The sequence below is a fragment of the Pinus tabuliformis genome, chromosome 4_2, assembly GCF_031772625.1.
Source record: "Pinus tabuliformis cultivar Carrire ecotype Pingquan chromosome 4_2, CPIR1, whole genome shotgun sequence".
Taxonomy (NCBI): Eukaryota; Viridiplantae; Streptophyta; class Pinopsida; order Pinales; family Pinaceae; genus Pinus; species Pinus tabuliformis.
In genome coordinates, this window is record NC_142304.1 from 76,069,013 (window position 1) to 76,088,619 (window position 19,607).

The window sequence follows — 19,607 nt, forward strand, 5'->3', positions numbered from 1 at the left end:
AAATGATGGTGGGAAAATTTGTGAGACAAATAAAAACACCACAATATGCCCATTCCATGTGTATGTGACCAAACAAGAAGGTAAAGGCATGAAATAGAGCCTGTAAGCTCCATCTCCTCATTAACTCCACCAAACTAACCCTGGAGACACCACGTCAACATCATAACCAACAAATGCACCTGCAAAGGAGGAACAACACGATGGAGAAGGAGAAAGATGGATGATACATGGGTAGAGCAACTAAGGTTATCTACTCGCCCCAATGAGCCTTTCTTAAAATATTACATTCAACTTAGTATTCAACATTAATGACAAATCTCCATCATACCTTCAATTATAAAGACATCTCTCTCTTTACATATATAAAACCTTTTCTTTTTTTAATAAATATTTTTAAATATTTTGTAAATTAAAGTATTATATTTATGATCAATACTAATTTTTTTGTCATTACTATTTTTTTAATTTGTCAACTTCGTATTAAACATTAAACTAATACAAATGGCAAATCTCTACCATATCTTGAATTAGAAATAATTCTCTCTCTATATATTCCATATTAAACCTTCTTTTTTAATTAATATTTTTAAATATTTTGTGAATTGAAGTATTTTGTAAATTCAAATATGGTCAACATTGATTTTTTTTTTGTTATTACCATTTTTTAATTTGTTAATGTAAGTATTACTTTATTATTTTTAAGTATAAAGTTAAGTGACAACATCTCTCTCATACTCCACTTCTTAATGAAAGACATTTTTCTATAAACATTAACCAATAAAAAATTAAATAAAATTAACCAAAATTAAATAAAATATGAAATTATATTTACCATTTTTATTAAAATCTTTACTAAAATTGCCAACAAGGTATAAAATAGACAAAATAGACAATGATGAGGTGCATTATTAAATCACCTCATAATATGAAGGTCACATTCAAAACTAAATGGACAAAAATCCAACCATATTAAAAGTTGGTATAACCCAAACTGAATGAGATCTCTAATTAATTTTAGTAACTTACATGCTATGGATCAAAATTGATCAAACCACACATCAAAGTGAAATAATCTCTAAAAGAACACTACAACTTTAACAAAATAAAAGAATATATTTACCAAAATCATCCCCCGTTACAGATTGTTTTCTTTTTCCAAAGGCCCTGCGAAAGAAAGAATCTTAAAAAGTGTGGAAAGCATAGTACACGGACCCTCAAAATGACCCGGTGTTCGAGTGTATAAATAACTTTATCAACAACAAGAAGAAGATGCCACATGCAAAATTCCAATCTTTTTATAAATTATTTCAAAACACGAAACAAGTACAAAAATGACCCCGAAACCTATCCACATGCTATTAGGGTTTGAATGAAACCGTCATGCAAAATCCCTATGCCTATTAGGGTTTAATGGGACTCTGTGATCACGGTTTCACGATCTCCGAGATTCACGTATATTGGTGCTTCTAAAACGTACAGCACTGGGGCTTTTTGTGAACTGAGAGGGATTCTTTTCACATAGAAGGACTTCGTTCGACTTTTCTGTGAACAGCGCGGGATTCTTTTGATAACCCCGTAACCTATCCACATGCGATTAGGGTTTGAATGAAACCGTCATGCAAAATTCCTATGCCTATTAGGGTTTAATGCGACTCTGTGATCACGGTTCCTCGATCTCCGAGATTCACGTATATAGGTGCTTCTAAAACTTACAGCACTGGGGCTTTTTGTGAACTTAGAGGGATTCTTTTCACATAGAAGGACTTCGTTCGGCTTTTTTGTGAACAGCGCGGGATTCTTTTGACATAGGACTTCGTTCGGCCTTTTTGTGAACTGAGCGTGATTCAATTTACGTAAAAGGACTTCGTTCGGCCTTTTTGTGAATTGAGCGTGATTCGATTTACATAAAAGGACTACGTTCGGCTTTCTGCATATTTAGAGTGCTTGTCTTTTGCCCTAATGGTAAGTTCAAATGAGATTTTTTCCTGGGGGGGTTAGGGAATAGAGCTTGACTTCTCTTGCTAGGGATTTGTGAAGATTTACATAAAATATAAATGGTTGTTCCCCTTTCTTTGATTGATTTCCCGTTATTTTCTAGACAAGCCATGGAAATTGGAATGCCTCTGGGTTCATCGCTATGTATGCTTTACTAGGTTCATTTGATTTTCTTACATCATGTTTATTTTATCGTGTTTGAAGGTGCTTTTAGCGCACTTAATTCTTAAATCAGTAACATTAGGAAAGAGGAAAATACAATAGTCACAGGTTAACTTATCTGTCTCTAATCAGTTATCCTGGTCACTTGTTTTGTGGAAAAAATTAACTATTCGAAACCTGATTACAACCTACTTAAATGGTATAAGGAATAAGAATGTACTTTTGGTGGGTTCATTTGATCTTATCTGAAGGTACTTTTAGTGTACTCAGTTCTTAAACTAACAACTTTAGTAAAGAGAGGAGGAAATAGTAAAGATGGAAGTAAATAGTTACAGATTAACTTACCGTTCTCTAATCATTAAGTCTCGCCAATTTTATTTTCTGGGCAAGAATGATTATTTTAGACTTGATTTTAACTTACTTGATTTGTATAAGGACTAGAATTTTCGCCATTATTAAATATTATCGAGGTTTTTTCCGTTTTTAAACGATTTCATTTCCTTATTCGATCAGTTCTACTTCTTCCTTGATCACGATACTTCTATCTTTATAAGATAGAAGTCCCTTACTCCTTCCCGAATATTTTAATAAATGTTGGGCGATTGATTATAACATATTATAAGAGTTCGTTAACCCTATTTTGCAGAAACGATTAAGATCTATAGACAATTCAGTTGCAGCTCTCAAGTTTGTGAGAAAATAATTTGCGATTTTTTAAAAAAGTTTGGTAAGACTACATCTTCAACATGTCTAATATATCAATGTCTAATATATCACTCTGATCTGGGTGGGGCCGGAAATTGATTCAGTGACTTCACATCAAGGACCTTAACAAAACATCTGATCATAATTTTTTGAAATTTTAATAAGATATTCATATTATAATATAATTTTATTGATTAACTTCTCTCACATTGTATTTAAAAAATGAATAAGTAGAGAAATTATTTAAAAATATAAGATTTCTGATTTATTTTCTTAGAAAAATTTCCAGGAAATTTAAGGATTACTTTCCCAAATTCATAGATAACATCCTTTATAAACCTATAGTTGGCCTAAACTAGTTGACCTTAGCTGAGAGAATTGACTTAAACACCTTGGAATGGAACTACCCAAATGTCTAGTAACTACAACTTTTTGAGTTAACCCTGAAGTTCTTCATCTCATCTGAGAGATTTGGACATTTCTTAGCATAGGACCAACACCTTGGAATGGAACTAGCCAAATGTCTAGTAACTACAACTTTTTGAGTTAACCCTGAAGTTCTTCATCTCATCTGAGAGATTTGGACATTTCTTAGCATAGGACCAATCAGTTGCTTCTTTTTCCAATATTTGATAGATTAATGTCTGTTTTTCATAGATTTTATTGAAAAAAAAAAAAAAATAAAAGTAACAGGAGGAATACAAAATTTAAGAGTAATTTTCCAAATAAATTTGAGTTAAAAAAACAAAATAAACGAAACATATCCATAAAATAGTAAATAATCTGATAATAGTTGGGAAACTTCTGTTATTGTAAATAATCTGATAATGGCTGGGAAACTTCTGGTATTGAATTAGTATTGATATAACTTTATTTCTAAGTAGAAAATAAAGCTAGAAAATGTTGAATAGATTACGTTTTTATTCTTTACTTCTCATAAAGGGATATTTTGCTACAAACTAAAGAAAATCTAATTATTTTCGATCACAGAATATATATTATTTTATAAATTAAAATCACGGAATATATATTACTTGAATTTCAAAAATAAAAATTAACAATACAAAATAAATTGCTAATAAATAAAAACTAAAAAGAAAAACAGCAAATTAAAAAAAAATTTCAATAATTTTTTTCTATTAGTTTACTAGCTTAAAGTTGTTTTTTAAAAGTGGTAATTATATATATTTTCAATATTGTTGTTATTTAGTTTTCAATAAACATTCTCTCTATATATATTTCTTTTTATCTCGTGTAGAATCTCCCAAATTTGGTTGTTGCCTAATTTTTCAAATCCGAAATTATTTAGTTTTATAGTATTGTTGTCTCCCCTCAACCACCCCTTGGGAGGTTGACTAATATCCTCAAGATTTGTTTGGAGGTGTCGGATCAGACCTCCTACCTCAGCTGCACATCAACATAGTGATAGATGGTACAACTATAGAGTTATATTCAAAGCTTCTTTCCTTCGCCCTTCGCCCTTGGATGGTAGGAGAGTATGGTTCACTCACTCCTATTCCCCTACGATTGGATAGTCGGATCCCATTGTGGTGCTCATTGACTCTGATAGCGAGCTAGTGCTCAAGACCAGGAGACTTTAACATAATCAGCACGCAGATGTTGAGTTTCATACTTTCATATTCTCACTTTGTTTCAGTACGTTTATGACACTATTATATATCTTTTGGGTTGGACCTAGTGATTAGCTTATTTGGACTTTTATCCAAGCTGCACCTTTTCTTTTGCTTTCTTTATCTTACTTTTAGCATAACTTAAGTTGCTTTTGTACTCCCACATTGTATTCATACTTTTTTTAGTTCATTAACGTATGGTCATTTGTCAACCACTAGTAAAATTATCTTCGCTTTCAGAGATTGGAAGGCATAGATTTGCTTGATACAAGGAAAGTCTTCGGTTGTATTTTGTAAGCAGTTCATTTTTTCAAACGTATACCTCTAATTGATAACCCCGAGCACCAGGAGGAGCAGCTGTAATTTTTCGGCTGTGATAACTTTTAGTGAATAAAAACTGTGAACTGAGTAGTCATCATAATGAAAAGTAATGGCATTAATAACTAGTTCTGGTTCACTAAACTTTCGAGCTAAATTGATTCCGCTCAGCACATGTGAATGGCCTTTATTATCTTAACAACTTTTTCAATGTCGTGGAATAAACCAGCTGGGTGACCCAAGAAAATATCCAGGTTTAATTCTGCAGCAATATTCCCGGCCAATTCTCTAACTTCAAAACTATGTTCAAAAACATTTTGTCCATGCCTGGTACGATATTTGGTTTATCCGAAACATTCAGTTAATTCAGGATCAATAACGCTAGTAAATTTCAGTTCTTTTAAAACTTCTCCGTTTTTAACAAATCAATCTACGATTTATTTCTTTGGTAAGTGTTCTCAACCTGAGCAGGTGAAAAATTCTCTCCTCTGTTTATAGAGTTTAAAATTTGTAAGGCTATTTCTCTTGGCTATTTTAACAGGAAAAACGTTATTTTCATTTCCAACAATTATTTCAGTTCCAGTAATTTTACGAAAAGTAAATCTTTGTAATAGGCCACAAAATGGGGTATTTACTCCATTGTTCATGTGATTCATGCCAATATATCAAGTGTCAACTGATAATGAATGAGCGTCCTAATTGACTTTGGTGTATTTTGTAGGCTGAAGCAGTGAATCCCAAGGCCTATCCATTGGCTGATTCTCAGCTCTCTATTACTATTATGGACTTAGTGCAGCAGGCTGCCAACTACAAACAGTTGAAGAAGGGTGCTAATGAAGGCAAGTATCCTTTAATTAAGCAAAGCTCGTAACGTTGAGTTTTCTGAGGTGGTTATATTGTAATTCAATAATAGTGGTAATGCGAAGTTAAATTCCAAAAAATCGCAAAACAATCCGAGTCTGAGGAGAGTGTCAATGTAGCAGTGAGACTTGCACTTATTGTGGATATCATGTCTCCACAAGGCACATCACCCAAACCACTAATTCATGTTTGTTTATCAGAGTGAGGGAGAACGCTATCCGTCAACCTCTGGGGATCCAAAGTTAGCTTTTGTATTGAGAAAACCTGTTCCCACCAATGAGCACGTGTATGCTCGTGTGCTTGTAGTTCAAGAGACATTCTCTGAAGCGTTGGACTGCAAAGAGCAAAACTTATTCAGCTTAACTTCCTGGTCTGAAGCATAATTATTCTGTCAAGATTGCATGCGATTTGCTGGTGGCATCATCCCTCTGAATTTCATGACGGACAAATCATAGCAAGGATGAAATCTTGGTGGATGGCTTAACACTTAGTTGAACTCATTAGCATAGTTACCACGTTAATATGGATCTGACTGAAGTTTTATCAGATTCTTCAACGTATTGAACTCTTTGAACTTCAAACCATTAAGAGCAACTGAACTGGTAAAGACTGAACCTCCAAACATTTCATACAGTCACCAAAAAGACACTTGAAACTTTGATTTAAAAACAAAAGAACTATTTTACATACATGTTTATGCTTTTTTGAATTCTTGACTTATATATGATGTATAATTTTAGATGCTCCATATATTAGAATGTTTTTGTGAACTAGTTGAACTTCATTTGAAATCCCAAACTTTTCCAAATCTTATCCCTCCCGAATCTACCAGACATGTCAAGTTTTGTTAATTATGCTCACTGGTGAACCAATGTCCCATTGGTTGGCAGACATTTTTAGATTGATTTCTTAAATAATTTTGACCAACAAAGGAAAAAACCATATAATACAAAGAGAATATCAGTAACTGAAATTTATTATTATGTTTGGAATCTTCACTGCAATCAGATACTGTCATTTGTATCCAGTATGTAATTAGTGGAATGGTTGCTGGAATGAAATGAAATTAGGGTGGTGGTGGTGGCTTCTAACAGATAGGGTTTATGTAATCAGCTCACGCAGACAGGGCTAGGTTAACCAAATTTTTGTACTAATGGACTTGAGGAGTTATTCTGGTCACCACATTATGCAGAACTATCCTTCCAATGTAATCTTCTTTTATGTCAAACTGTTTTATGTTTGGGTAATTTTGGTTATTTGAATTAGTCCTTGAACCGTTGACATCAATCACTCTGAAGGATGAAGTTGTGAACTGCAAATTACTCTTTGATTTCAAATTTTTGTGTTAAGGGATTTATGGGATATGAGATGTGCTTGTTCTACAAACACAAGGGGCTGAAACAGCTAAGCGTTGAAATGATTGATGAAAGTAGAACAGGGAAGCATTGGTTTGATTCTGATATGCTTCTGAGTTATTTTGCTGGTGTGTTTCAGCTACCAAAACTCTTAACAGGGGAATTGCAGAATTTGTTGTTATGGCAGCGGACACCGAACCTCTTGAGATTCTTCTCCATTTGCCACTATTGGCTGAGGATAAGGTTACATCACTGTTTCCTCGTGTTTTATTCTATATAGTGAAGTTGTATTCGTCAAATCCCGCAATCGATTATTTTGATGTAATTATAAATATATAGTTGCAGGTTACTGTTTGGGAGAGTGCAGCTGTTTTGGAATTGAACTTGAGATTAGGGGCAAATTATGTTTTCTTATTAATGTCCTTATGGATATGCAGAATGTGCCTTACGTGTTTGTACCATCGAAGCAAGCATTAGGTCGTGCATGTGGTGTTACACGCCCTGTTATTGCTTGTTCTGTGACAACCAATGAGGGAAGTCAACTGAAATCTCAAATACAACAACTGAAGGTAAATTTGTGTTCTTTTTGAAGATTGTGAATGAATTCCAGATAAACCAGAAAAATTATAATACCTTATCTTCCTTGAGTATAGAATTATGTGTTGTAAATAGAAGTCAGCATTTTTAAATATTCACTGCTTTCATATCTCAAACTTACATGAATGCATTTTCTTTTCATTGACGCACTAGCTTTCTTGTATTTTCCCTTCGTTTTTATTTTTTAGTTGATAGTTTTGTTCCTTTTTGTGTTGTGCAGGATGCCATTGAAAAGCTTCTTATTTGATGCAGCTCCATGTGATCTTCAGCCAGATGTAACATTACTTGCCTGGCTTTAATACTTTATTGCCCATTCAGTTAGCACTGATGAGATGGTCGTATGGGCGAGGATGGTCTAATGGCAGTGTGACTCGTCCATGGTGAATGCTGGCCATGGCCGTGGAGGTGTTCCTATTTTCTAGTATTGTAGTAGGAAATTTGGGTAGTGACTGAATCTAGTTTTGCCTTGTTCACTGTTACACCTAGTGACTTCTATATTTATAACTTTAAACCATGCATGTAGTGTATTTACCCTGTCGTGAGTGTTTTATTTGATAATGAGAACTCGCTCAATTTTGCATACCATGAATTGATATGTTAAATCCCGAGTATTTTCGTGTTTCTCTGACAAATTTGTGCAGTGATAGGAATAGAACATAGTTGTATTTTTGTTGCTTAATTCGTGTTTAGTATGTTTTAATTATGCAACGTGCTATTGAAGGGAAGGTGGTATTGAGATTTGAGAACTTCATTTACAAAATTATTCAGGATATCGCAGGGCAACATTGACATTATTGCCCAAATTTGCTTGGATCAGGCATAAACTACTTATCTTTTTTACCTAGTTTATCCTTTCGCCCCTACTTGAATATAATATACTTGAAAATATTGGAGTTACAGATGGAAAGATTTGCTGTTTCAGTTACGCAGTAATTCAGGATATACTGAAATTGAACATATTACCATGATGAAATTAGTTCAACTTATCATATTTTAAACTACTATATCTTTTTTACCTAGTTGAACCTTTCTCCCCTACTTGAATATAATATACTTGAAAATATTGGAGTTACAGACGGAAAGATTTGATGTTTCAGTTACGCAGTAATTCAGGTTATGAAATTGAACATATTACCATGATGAAATTAGTTCAACTTATCATATTTTCTTGTGTTTTTGAAGATTAAAGCTCTCAGCAAATTTCCTAAGCATTATTGCGAGTGGAATGCTCAAATGTCAATATTTGTTACATTTTTGTTGCTCGGGAAAGCAGATGTAGTAATTATGCTTGCCATGTATTGTCAGGCAGTAATGTAGTTTTATAGGCCATTATATACTTTGTGGAGTTTCAAACAAAGTTTACTTGCAGAGGCAACTTTGGGTGAAGTAAAGATGATCATAATTTTTTTAACAAAGACTGCCCTGATATGAATTCAGATCGTGTGATTATTGGGTATGAAAAGCCAAAATGACCTCCATGTGGAAAATGTGGGAGAAACAGATGACATCATAACCTCTGAGGCTTCTTTTAGTTAAGAAAACTCTGGCTGATGAAGTTGGGATTTGTTAGACAGCTAATTTTTGGGATTAAGGTTTTGTTATGGTTAATGGTTATTAGAGTCCAAGAAGTCGCTGAAACTGATTCAACGGTTTCCTGTACGTATGTATTTATAAATACATATTGTACATCATTTATTGAGATTAAAAAATATACAGTTGTATTTGGTTTCGAATATAGTGTGTTTAACAATGTTATCAGAGTGAGGTTCGATGAGTATAAAAGCACAGTTAATCTGTTTTGTCAAATAGAACGAGCCACTAGTTTTTGTGGCCTGAGCTTTTGAGTATGATCTCTTGTTGGTAAGAAATCTCTTGATTTAGACACCTGCGCTGAGAGGTGTTTTCTGAAAGCAACATGGTGCGGAGAGCCTCGAGAGCGATCACAGCAGAAAACAAAGCATTGTGTATCGCTGCCTCTTTGGAGACATGTTAGAAGGGGAAATAAGTGGCAGAGTATATTGCATTTGATTCGCTTGCAAGTGGAAACGGATCTGAGCAACCTAGGATATACAAGAACTAGCAGATCAAGCAGAGTGAATGTCAATGTGAAGGACCAGTGCGTGAGGGAATCCAAAGACATAAGATTTTTGAACGAGTTTGACGCTTTTGTCCAGTGTTTTCTCTGCCAACTCTAAATCTGGTATGAGGTACAAATACAATATATTTTATGCAGATTGTGATTATCATCCAAGATTGCAATAACAGTAAATGCTAATTCGAATTAGTTTCTGCTATTACTGGTCTGTAAACCAGACATAAACTGCACACTTACACTTCTGTTCATTCTGTCATTGCTCATTTACACACCGTACCTATCTGTTGATTCTGTCAAGTTTAACATCAGGTTTAAGTTGTGACCCCGCGAAAGTTTAACTAGCCAGACACGAATTATATTTTCCAAGCAATCCAAGATATTCGCTATCAATGCCATATAGTCCAACATCACCAAATTACATAAGCCCGTGACTGATATTTTTGTCAAACCATTTCCAGGGCCATTGTGTGTGTGGGTAGCCGCTCACCTGCAGTTGGAAATCCTGGACAATCATAGTAGCGAGAAAGAGAACCATAACCCTCCATCCCATCTCAATGGAACAAGAAGAGAACCATAAGGGAATTTTTTAACCCGACCTCGTGAAATTCCGCTAGCACGATCATTCTCCCTCCCTGCATTCGATTGCTCATGCGTAAACTTGAATCAAATAAAAAGGCGGTTTATTTTATTTTTTCAGGTTGGCCGGAAAAAATCTCTTTTTATTTTTATTTTAGGCCCCGGCTATGATATAAAATTAAATCTCAAGGTGTTTCGGTTGTGATATAGAACTATATGCAAATCCTATTGATAATTCACTTCTGTTTCTCCAATATTCGAAGGAATAAGTTATCTCCAGACTCGGTTTCTAGTTTAACGAAAAATCTGGAAAGCGAGAAATTTTCTGTTTGAACATGGTGCTGAGTGATGTTGAAGCATGCGAAGTTTGAAGTCAGTTTTAAATTTTTGTTGAGATTTGATTTTATTTCGGAGAAGAGGTCATTTGGTATACTAAAAATCACAGGTCATTTGGTATATTAAAGATCACAAGTTCACCTTGTGCTTTGTGCATTTTATTTTTACAAAATAAAGGGAAATTAATTTTGGAGGTTGTGATACTCACTACAGTGGGGAAGTTAATTATATTTTTACACAACACAAGTAAATTCAAATATTTGTGCTTGATAATTTTATTTTTTCAGGTTGGCCGCAAGTACTTAATCTCTTTTTTGATTTCCGGCTCCGGCTATGATATAAAATTAAATCTCAAGGTGTTTCGGTTGTGATATAGAAATATATGCAAATCCTGTTGATAATTCACCTCTATTTCTCCAATTTTCGAAGGAACAAGGCATCTCCGGACTCGGTTTTAAAAATCTGGAAAGCGAGAAATTTTCTGTTTGAACATGCTGAGTGACCTTGAAAATTAAATCTCAAGGTGTTTCGGTTGTGATATAGAAATATATGCAAGTTGATAATTCACTTCTATTTCTCCAATATTCGAAGGAACAAGTCATCTCCAGATCGGTTTTAAAAATCTGGAAAGCGAGAAGTTTTCTGTTTGAACATGGTGCTGAGTGAAGTTGAAAATTAAATCTCAAGGTGTTTCGGTTGTGATATAGAAATGTATGCAAATCCTGTTGATAAGTCACCTCTATTTCTCCAATACTAGAAGGAACAAGTCATCTCCAGACTCGGTTTTAAAAATCTGGAAAGCCAGACATTTTCTGTTTGAACATGGTGCTGAGTGATGTTGAAGCCTGCAAAGTTGAAGTCGGTTTTTATTTTTGTTGAGATTTGATAATATTTTGGAAAAGTTTAAATTACACAATTTGGGTATAAAATCAAGAAAAGAATAGACATTCCGTTAGAAGAGTTCATTTAATATATTATATTAAAGATCACAAGTTCAAATCTATCTTTGCGCTTGATAATTTTATTTTTACAAAACGAAGGGAAGTTAATTTTGCGGGTTGTGATATTCACTACAGCAATTACATTTTTATTTGAGCATGTCACTATTTGGTCAAGTTGAGCAAGGTTGCCCTCTCACTTGTTTTGGTCTATATATTGATAAATTGGAAAGAGTGATTAAATCTGCAAGGTAGAGATGGTGTTTGGTTGGGGAAGTGTGTGATAAAGCTTATTTTATATGCTGATGATATTGTATTGATTTCTAAATCGACCCATGGATTGTGCAAATGCGTTTATATGCTCTTGAGCATTTTTGTAGAGTATAGTGGGGATGCAAGTCAAGACTAGCAAGACCAAAATAATGATTTTTTCTAATAAAAGAAAGCAAAGCCAGCGTATTTTTTTTTTTGACAACATTCTTGAAGAAGTAAATAGTACAAGTACCTTGGGATTGATTTCAACAACAAACTCAATTGGGAGAACTGCAAAAAGAAGAGAATTTTACAAGGGTGGAAAACATTATATTATATGCTCTTCAAATAAATGTAGAGAGGTAGAGTTATGGGATTGGAAAATGATTAAAGGTGACAAAAATAATGATTTTTTCTAATAAAAGGAAGCAGAGCCAACATACTTTCTTTTTTGAAGACAACATTATTGAAGAAGTAAATGAGTACAAGTACTTTGGGATTAATTTCAACAACAAACTCAATTGAGAGTTTCTTTTTTGAAGACAACATTATTGAAGAAGTAAATGAGTACAAGTACTTTGGGATTAATTTCAACAACAAACTCAATTGAGAGCACTGTAAAAAGAAGAGAATTTTAGGAGGGTGGAAAGCATTATATGATATGCTTTTCAAAATAAATGTAGAGAGGCAGAGTTATGGGATTGGAAAATGATTAAAGTGCTTTTTGGATTCTTAATTTGTCCAATGATGTTATATGGGCGTGAATTGTGGTCTAGCAACACTCCCGTCTCAAAATGGGAACAAATTGAGAAAATCCAAGAATGTTTGATCATGAGCAAGTTCAAATAAAAAGTTTAGTACCTTATGAAATAATGTTGAGTAAAAAAAGAACTCCCATTGAAGCAATTGCTATGGTGCGACTCAATATCTAAAAAGAATTGAGCAAATGATAGTAGGTAGATGGCTTAATGTTATCTTCAACGAAGGCATGAGTAAAAGAAAAAAAACATGGATGAAACAAAATTACACATGGATGCAAAAATAGAATATCTGCTTCAATGCTTGTCCCACAAATAACAATGAGCTAAAGGATTTTGTTATGTAAAAGTTTCGTAAAAAGGTATGGGGAAAAGAGTTGGGTAGAGAGAAGAAATATTAAATTGAGGAATTCAACCCTACTTGTGATTTACAACAAAAAGAGTTCATTGGAGCTAGTATTTCGTGGAGGGTAAAGGTTCTTATTGCTCAATTAAGGGCCAACTCACATCAACTTCAGTGTGAAACAGGACGGTGGAAAAGGCAACAAAAAGAGCTCATTGGAGCTAGCATTTCGTGGAGGGCAAAGGTTCTTATTGCTCAATTGAGGGCCAATTCACATCAACTTCAATGTGAAACAGGACTGTGGAAAAGGCCTAAAGAAGCTTGGGAAGAATGGGTGTGTACATTTTGCACGTTTGGGGTTGTGGAATCGGGAAAACATTTCATTTTGGAATGTTTATGAGAACATGTTAGCATCAGTTTCTTGGCATTGTCTTTTTAGCGAGGGGATTGTTGGAAGGTTGGGTCAGCTCATCATCAATTTGAATCGGAAAAAATTGAATTGCAAAAAAACGAAAAACACGTCATCAATTTGATTCGGAAAAAAATGAATTGCAAAAAAACGAAAAACAGGGAACTAATGGTCTCAGAGTATTTTTAGTCTTGTGGACCTTAAAATATCATTTCATTTCATTATTTGTTATCTAATGATTTTTTTATTGATTTTACAGGTGCATTTTTTGTTGAACTCGACACCATTTTCAAAATTGATTGCAAGTTTTCTTTGATAGGAAGCTAAAGAAAATGGTTAAACTCAATGATTTGTTAGAATTATCAAGCAGTCTAATGTCGTCTACGTTTCATAGTGCCCAAATTAGCAAGGATATGCTCTCTAACATCCAAACATGTTTGCAAAATGCTCAAAGCAAAATTGAATTCTTGAAGCTAGAGTCACAGTTACAACGACACAAACTTCAAAAGGAAAATTTTGATTCTAAACTGGTGTTTGTTTAGAACAACACTTTGTTCGAACCTGATTCTTATCTACAATGAGGGATGGATCAGACTATTTCAAGAGAAAATTTGGATGCAGTCGAAAGTCCAGATGAGAAGCTTGTCGTTCCCAAAACTTTCCGTGGGAAGAGATTACGCATAACAAACACAAAACTAGTTTGGGATATAACAAAGATGTCTTGGATGTATTTTTTCATCTCGATTTTTCTAAACCTATACAATTTTCTAGTGTTAGATTTCTGGATAGTGTTGTTTTAGAACAAATTGATCGATGTCAACAGTGTAATAGGGTTGGACATGCGAAAGATCAATGTTTTGATTTTCACCCACTATGTGGAAAACACAATCACTATTCAAGTAGATGTTTGAGACAGAAAACTATTGCAAAATAGAAACTAAATTTCAAATGGATTGCTTCTTGGGAGGGAAAGAAGAGAACTCCATTTTATTCCGTGAGCCTTATTATTCTTTAATTTAAAAAGTAAGAAGTTTAAGAAAAAAACATAAGTTTTTAAATCATGATATATAAATCATTTAAAAAGTAAGAAGTTTAAAAGAAAACATCAAGATTTAAATCATGATATATAAATCTTTGGATGTAGAAGGTCCAACCTAGGTGATTGTTTGCCTAATCAACAACAAAATCACAAGCAATTAGGAACACCAATATTAACAAAAAAACTGTGAGATTGTTCAATGTACGAAATTAGTTCAGGTATGTACTAGAGTAACATTAATACATTATGAAAGATTAGCAATGACAGTACTAAACAACCTGAAAGAACAAACAACCGAAAGCTCAGAGTATTTTTATTGTTTTTTTAAAATCAGTGATGTAATCCATCACAAAAAAGTAATAAAATAGTCCATGATAAGTGAAAAAATTGATATAAATTGAGGATGAATGTTGAGAGAGCCCATGCAAAGTTTGCCCTTGATGTCCTTAAGGTTGTTCCAATGCAACTGATAAGGCTCCACTCATCATTGCACAATGTTACTAAGAATTCCTTTTTCTCATTATCACACTACTATCCAAATGAATTAATACATCAATGATATCATAACTAACAACCATTTAACTGCCCTTCTTCTAGACGATGGACACTCTAATTACCGACCAACTTGGTTTTACATTATATTGTTTGGCGAGGTTAGATTTGGTCATTCACTACAACAACATGAAGTTAAAATTAATTGTAACTCATAAACTATGTAACACTAATTGACTCCTTTAACATTATTAACATTTTGGGATATGTTCTTTTGTACAAATATTCAACTTTTGTTGCAAAAAGTCTTAGAAAAAGAAGTTCCAAGCTAAGTCACATGATCAAGGTTCGGGTTTTGGTTCGACAATGATTAGGTTTGGTTCAGGTTCGGATAAGGTTCACCATTAGGACATGATAGTAAGAAATCAACAACAATAAACATAAAAAATGCTATCACAGGCATGGACACTGCAAGGATTGATTACAATTTTGTGTTGTGACCTGAGGTTATGAGTTTTGATCTATGGACTTGATTAATGGCTATGAGATTCGATGAAGTTTGCCAAACCTCAATATTTTTTTAAGGTTCGCCAAAATTCGAACCTGAAGGTTGAAGTTTGACAAACTTTGTGACATAGGTTCCAAGTAATTCAATTTAATGTTGTTCTCTAACCTCTTTTGTGTTGAAATGTGTAATTAGGTTTGATCTTCATAATGGCATATGTAATTGTGATTTTATATATTTAATAAAAAGAGAAAAATAAATTTATTATTTGTAATCTTGACCTATGGGTTTCATGCTCAATGGAAATTTATTTTTAGGTAAAACACCCATTGAGTGCTTTTAGATTTGTCATAAAGTAAATTGAGTCATTGTTATGTATTGAAGACCCATTTGGGCATGTAACATATTGTAAATAAAAAATTATTAAGTCACAATAGAGTCAAAAGACCCTCAAAGACCTCGTCATGGCACAAATATCAAGTCGGCCTACATGAAGGGACAAGTTACCCTCAAGATAACAATTCGTACCCCTCGCAAGCCTATAAATAAGAAGGAATTCGACCTCATTTGCACTCACTCAAGCAAGTTTGATCTCCTCAAGATAGGCGCTAGAAAAGGATGATGAAAAAGAAGAAGATCAAGATCGAAATTTTTGGGCCTCTCTCTCTTTTGTTAGGGTTTCTATAATGTCTGAGCTAGACAAATTTTGAAGCCGCATCGAAGCTGTGAAGTTGCAAGGTCAAAACTGTGAAATTGCAAGGTCGAAGTTTTGAAGTTGCAAGGTCGAAATTTGAAGCTGCATCTAGGTCAAAGTTGTTGAAGCTGCTAGATCGAAGTTGTAGAAATTGTTGTTGGGGTCAAAGTTGTTGTAAGGTCGAAGTTTGTTGCTGGAAGCTGTGTAAGGAAAGCTCATCAAGAAGGAAGGATGACTTGGTTTTGGAGGGTCTTGGTCAAGGGTCATAGGTCTTGGAATTCACCAATTGAAGTTCTATAAGAAGAGAAGTATTTTGATGGGTTTTCCTCTTAGTTGGAGAGGTTTTGACCTTCGCTGGTCGCCTATATCTTGTGGCAAATTGTCTCATTGTTCGTTATGATATGGTAGTTATTTGATGATAGAGAAAACTAATAATAATAACGGAAAGATAGTTAATCAAGTAAAAACACATCACAAGTAGTTATCAAGGTAAGAGAAATCACCTACACTTGCTGCCCCCTAGATTTCTCAACATGGTATTAGAGTTAAGGTGACTTCATCAAGGAAGGGAAACACGACGAAGGATACTCTAGGGATGAAGTATAAATAGATCATCTTGGAAACATCAAGAGCATCAATCATCAAGAAGGACTAACCCTCTCATCATATTGAAAGGGAATAATTAAGAGCATCAAAGAAGACCTCAAAACGTTAGCTCATCCAAAGAAGGGTTCCACACTTGAAGTGTTCTTGGGAATCTCACACATGATACAATCATTATCACAAGGAAAGAAGAGCGAAGCACTTTTGGGTTTGTTTTTCTGGGCTATATTCTCCACACACGTGAAGTATTAAGGCATCCTTTTGTATTAACAAGTATCGAATTGCAACCACCATCAAGGATCTAGTTTTGTGCCAAGAAAGGTCTCCTTTGCAAACCGAAATAACAAGAAAAAGAAGTCTAAGTCAAGAAAAGTAGAAACGAGGAAAATTTGTCCACCACATGCAAAGTATTAAGGCATCCTTCTATAGCAACAAGTATCGAATTGCAACCACCATCAAGGATCTAGTTCTGTGCCAAGAAAGGTCTCCTTTGCAAACCAAAATAACAAGAAAAAGAAGTCTAAGTCAAGAAAAGTAGAAACAAGGAAAATTTGTCCACCACATGTGAAGTATTAAGGCATCCTTCTATAGCAACAAGTATTGAATTGCAACCACCATCAAGGATCAAGTTCTGTGCCAAGAAAGATCTCCTTTGCAAACCGAAATAACAAGAAAAAGAAGTCAAGTCAAGCAAAGTAGAAAGGAAACAACTTTTTCCATCTTCTAGCCACACGTGTGAACTAGGGTTATTGCAGAAAAGGCCAAAATTGTAAAACTACTACATCACGCCAAAATTCTGGAGAAGGGTCGAAATTTGAGGTTGTGAAACAAGTTTAACTAGCTTTGTTTTCAAGGAAGAAAAGCAGGAAAAAGTGTTGCCATTACTCATCAAGGAACCAATGTCATCTCCTTTTGAGCCAAGGACCACTTTTGAAGAAATACATCTTCACCAAGAAAACTTCTTCTATTATCTACAACATCATCAAAATCAAGAAGGCATCAAGTTGAATATTTATCATCTAGGAGTATCTTCACTTGACAAGTAAGTATTTTTATATCTATATTTGAATATGTCAAAATGAATTCATATTGCAAGGAGAGAAACAAATTGGTTGGGTTGTCAAACTTTCTTGCATGGAAGATGATATATTTGATCCTCATAGAAAATGAAGTTGTTGGTCACGTTAAGGATTTAATTGTCAAACTGTCGAAAGAAGAAGCTCAAGCTCTACAAGTTGAAGATATCAAAACAAGGAATAGCCTCATATTTTATGAGGGTATCATAAATAAGAGACCAACTCCAAGAGAGTTGGGAGAAATAATGTTTGACAAGGAAATGACTACCATAGTGCTCAATGTACTACCATAGGAATGGGGCAACTTCACATCAAACATCTATGGGAAGAAGGAAGCTAACCCATTCAATGAACTATGGCCATTATGTAAAATTGAAGAAACCAGGCTGAAGGCAAAAATCAATGTTGGATCAAACGACAAATCTCAAGCATTCACTGCCATGGCTAGAAGAAAAGGGAATTTTGGGAAGCTCGGTCCTCAGAAAAAGAAGAACGTTTCGAAGGTTTAATGCTATCACTATCATGAATATGGGCACTACAAGAGAGATTGTCCAATGCTGAAGAAGGACAACAACAAAAGAGGAAGGGAAGAAGCCCATATCACTGAAGAAGTCGAAGATGAAAAGAAGAAATCCAAGGAGGAAGCAAAAGATCTATACTATTATTGGGATAGTTTTTCTCACCTTGTTCTTTTCAAGTTTCTATTTCGAGTTTTCTGTTGTAAAATATAACTATCATGGTAGTAATAATTAGAAGCATGATAGGATGCATCATGTTAGGAGATGACATCATAGAAGCATACGATTGAAAGCAAGCGCTTGTGACATCATCATAAAGAAGCATGAAGGATAATTGAAATAAAAGTCTATGGCTGTCATCTATAGAATAATGTAGCTCTTGGTAACTTCATTAGAAACATAAGTAGTACTTATGGGAAAAATAAAGTCATATAGTATAGAGCTCATTATACATCATTCAAAAGGAGCATTTGCAGGATGAGGATGATCAAGATCCTTTGTTGGAATCTTCATCGAACGGTTCACCTATTGGAAGAAGCGTCTTGCTGAGAATTCTACCTTGTATGGGATTCATGGAATGATGGTATGATGTCAAAAGAAGTGAAGCAGGTCAAGGTGATTGAATTTATTTCAATCAAGGAAGTTGCTGAAGGAAGTCTAGATGACCAAAAGAAAAAGATGAGGCACGTATGCATGTACTTGATAAAATAGAGTCATGTCATATGGTTGCAGATATCATGAATGCGTGCTCTACTTGAAGAGCATGATCAAAAGAAAGGATCCCCTCCTGTGAAAGGATGCATAAAGGCATGGTTCACACATTGACTAGATGAAATCAACATAATATCTCTTCATATAAAATATGAGGTGCTTGACAAAGTCGAAGGTACTATGATTGAAATTTCCTGGGAGGAAATGTGCGACTAAAGAAAGGAAGAGATCATGAAAAATGAAACTATGGAGAAGACAATCCACATCCAAGGACTAGAAGATTTGACTATGATATCTCCATGGGAAAGATATGAAGATCCTTATAGAGTTTGAAAAAGAAAGAGACCCTTGAATTTGTATATATTTTTGGAGATGTGTCAATATATATGCCAGATGCTGATGGAAACAAGGAGATGTCATGATGAAAGACCATCACAAAGATATTTTAGATTTAATGTTCATTTCATATTTTTGAACAATATCTGGATGGGCTAATGTAGGGCTACCAAAGGAAGAGCTGCAGATATCATCTATAACTGACACTCGTGGTAGGATGAAAGATCCTGAAGGAAACATGATGCGAAGAAGGTAGCAAGTTATGAAGGAAAGACAAGATATGGACTAATGGATCACTTTCC

General features: G+C 34.3%; 1 protein-coding gene across 1 annotated transcript; it reads left to right on the forward strand.

Moving 5' to 3' along the window:
* Positions 1-1,290: 1,290 nt before the first annotated feature.
* LOC149168295 (uncharacterized) lies at positions 1,291-8,209 on the forward strand. The gene is made up of 5 exons (XM_089428222.1): positions 1,291-1,962; positions 5,533-5,650; positions 7,167-7,270; positions 7,465-7,596; positions 7,845-8,209. The coding sequence occupies exons 1-5, from the start codon at positions 1,960-1,962 to the stop codon at positions 7,869-7,871; spliced, it is 384 nt and encodes a 127-aa protein (XP_089284348.1). The 5' UTR covers positions 1,291-1,959; the 3' UTR covers positions 7,872-8,209.
* The last annotated feature ends 11,398 nt before the right edge of the window (positions 8,210-19,607 follow it).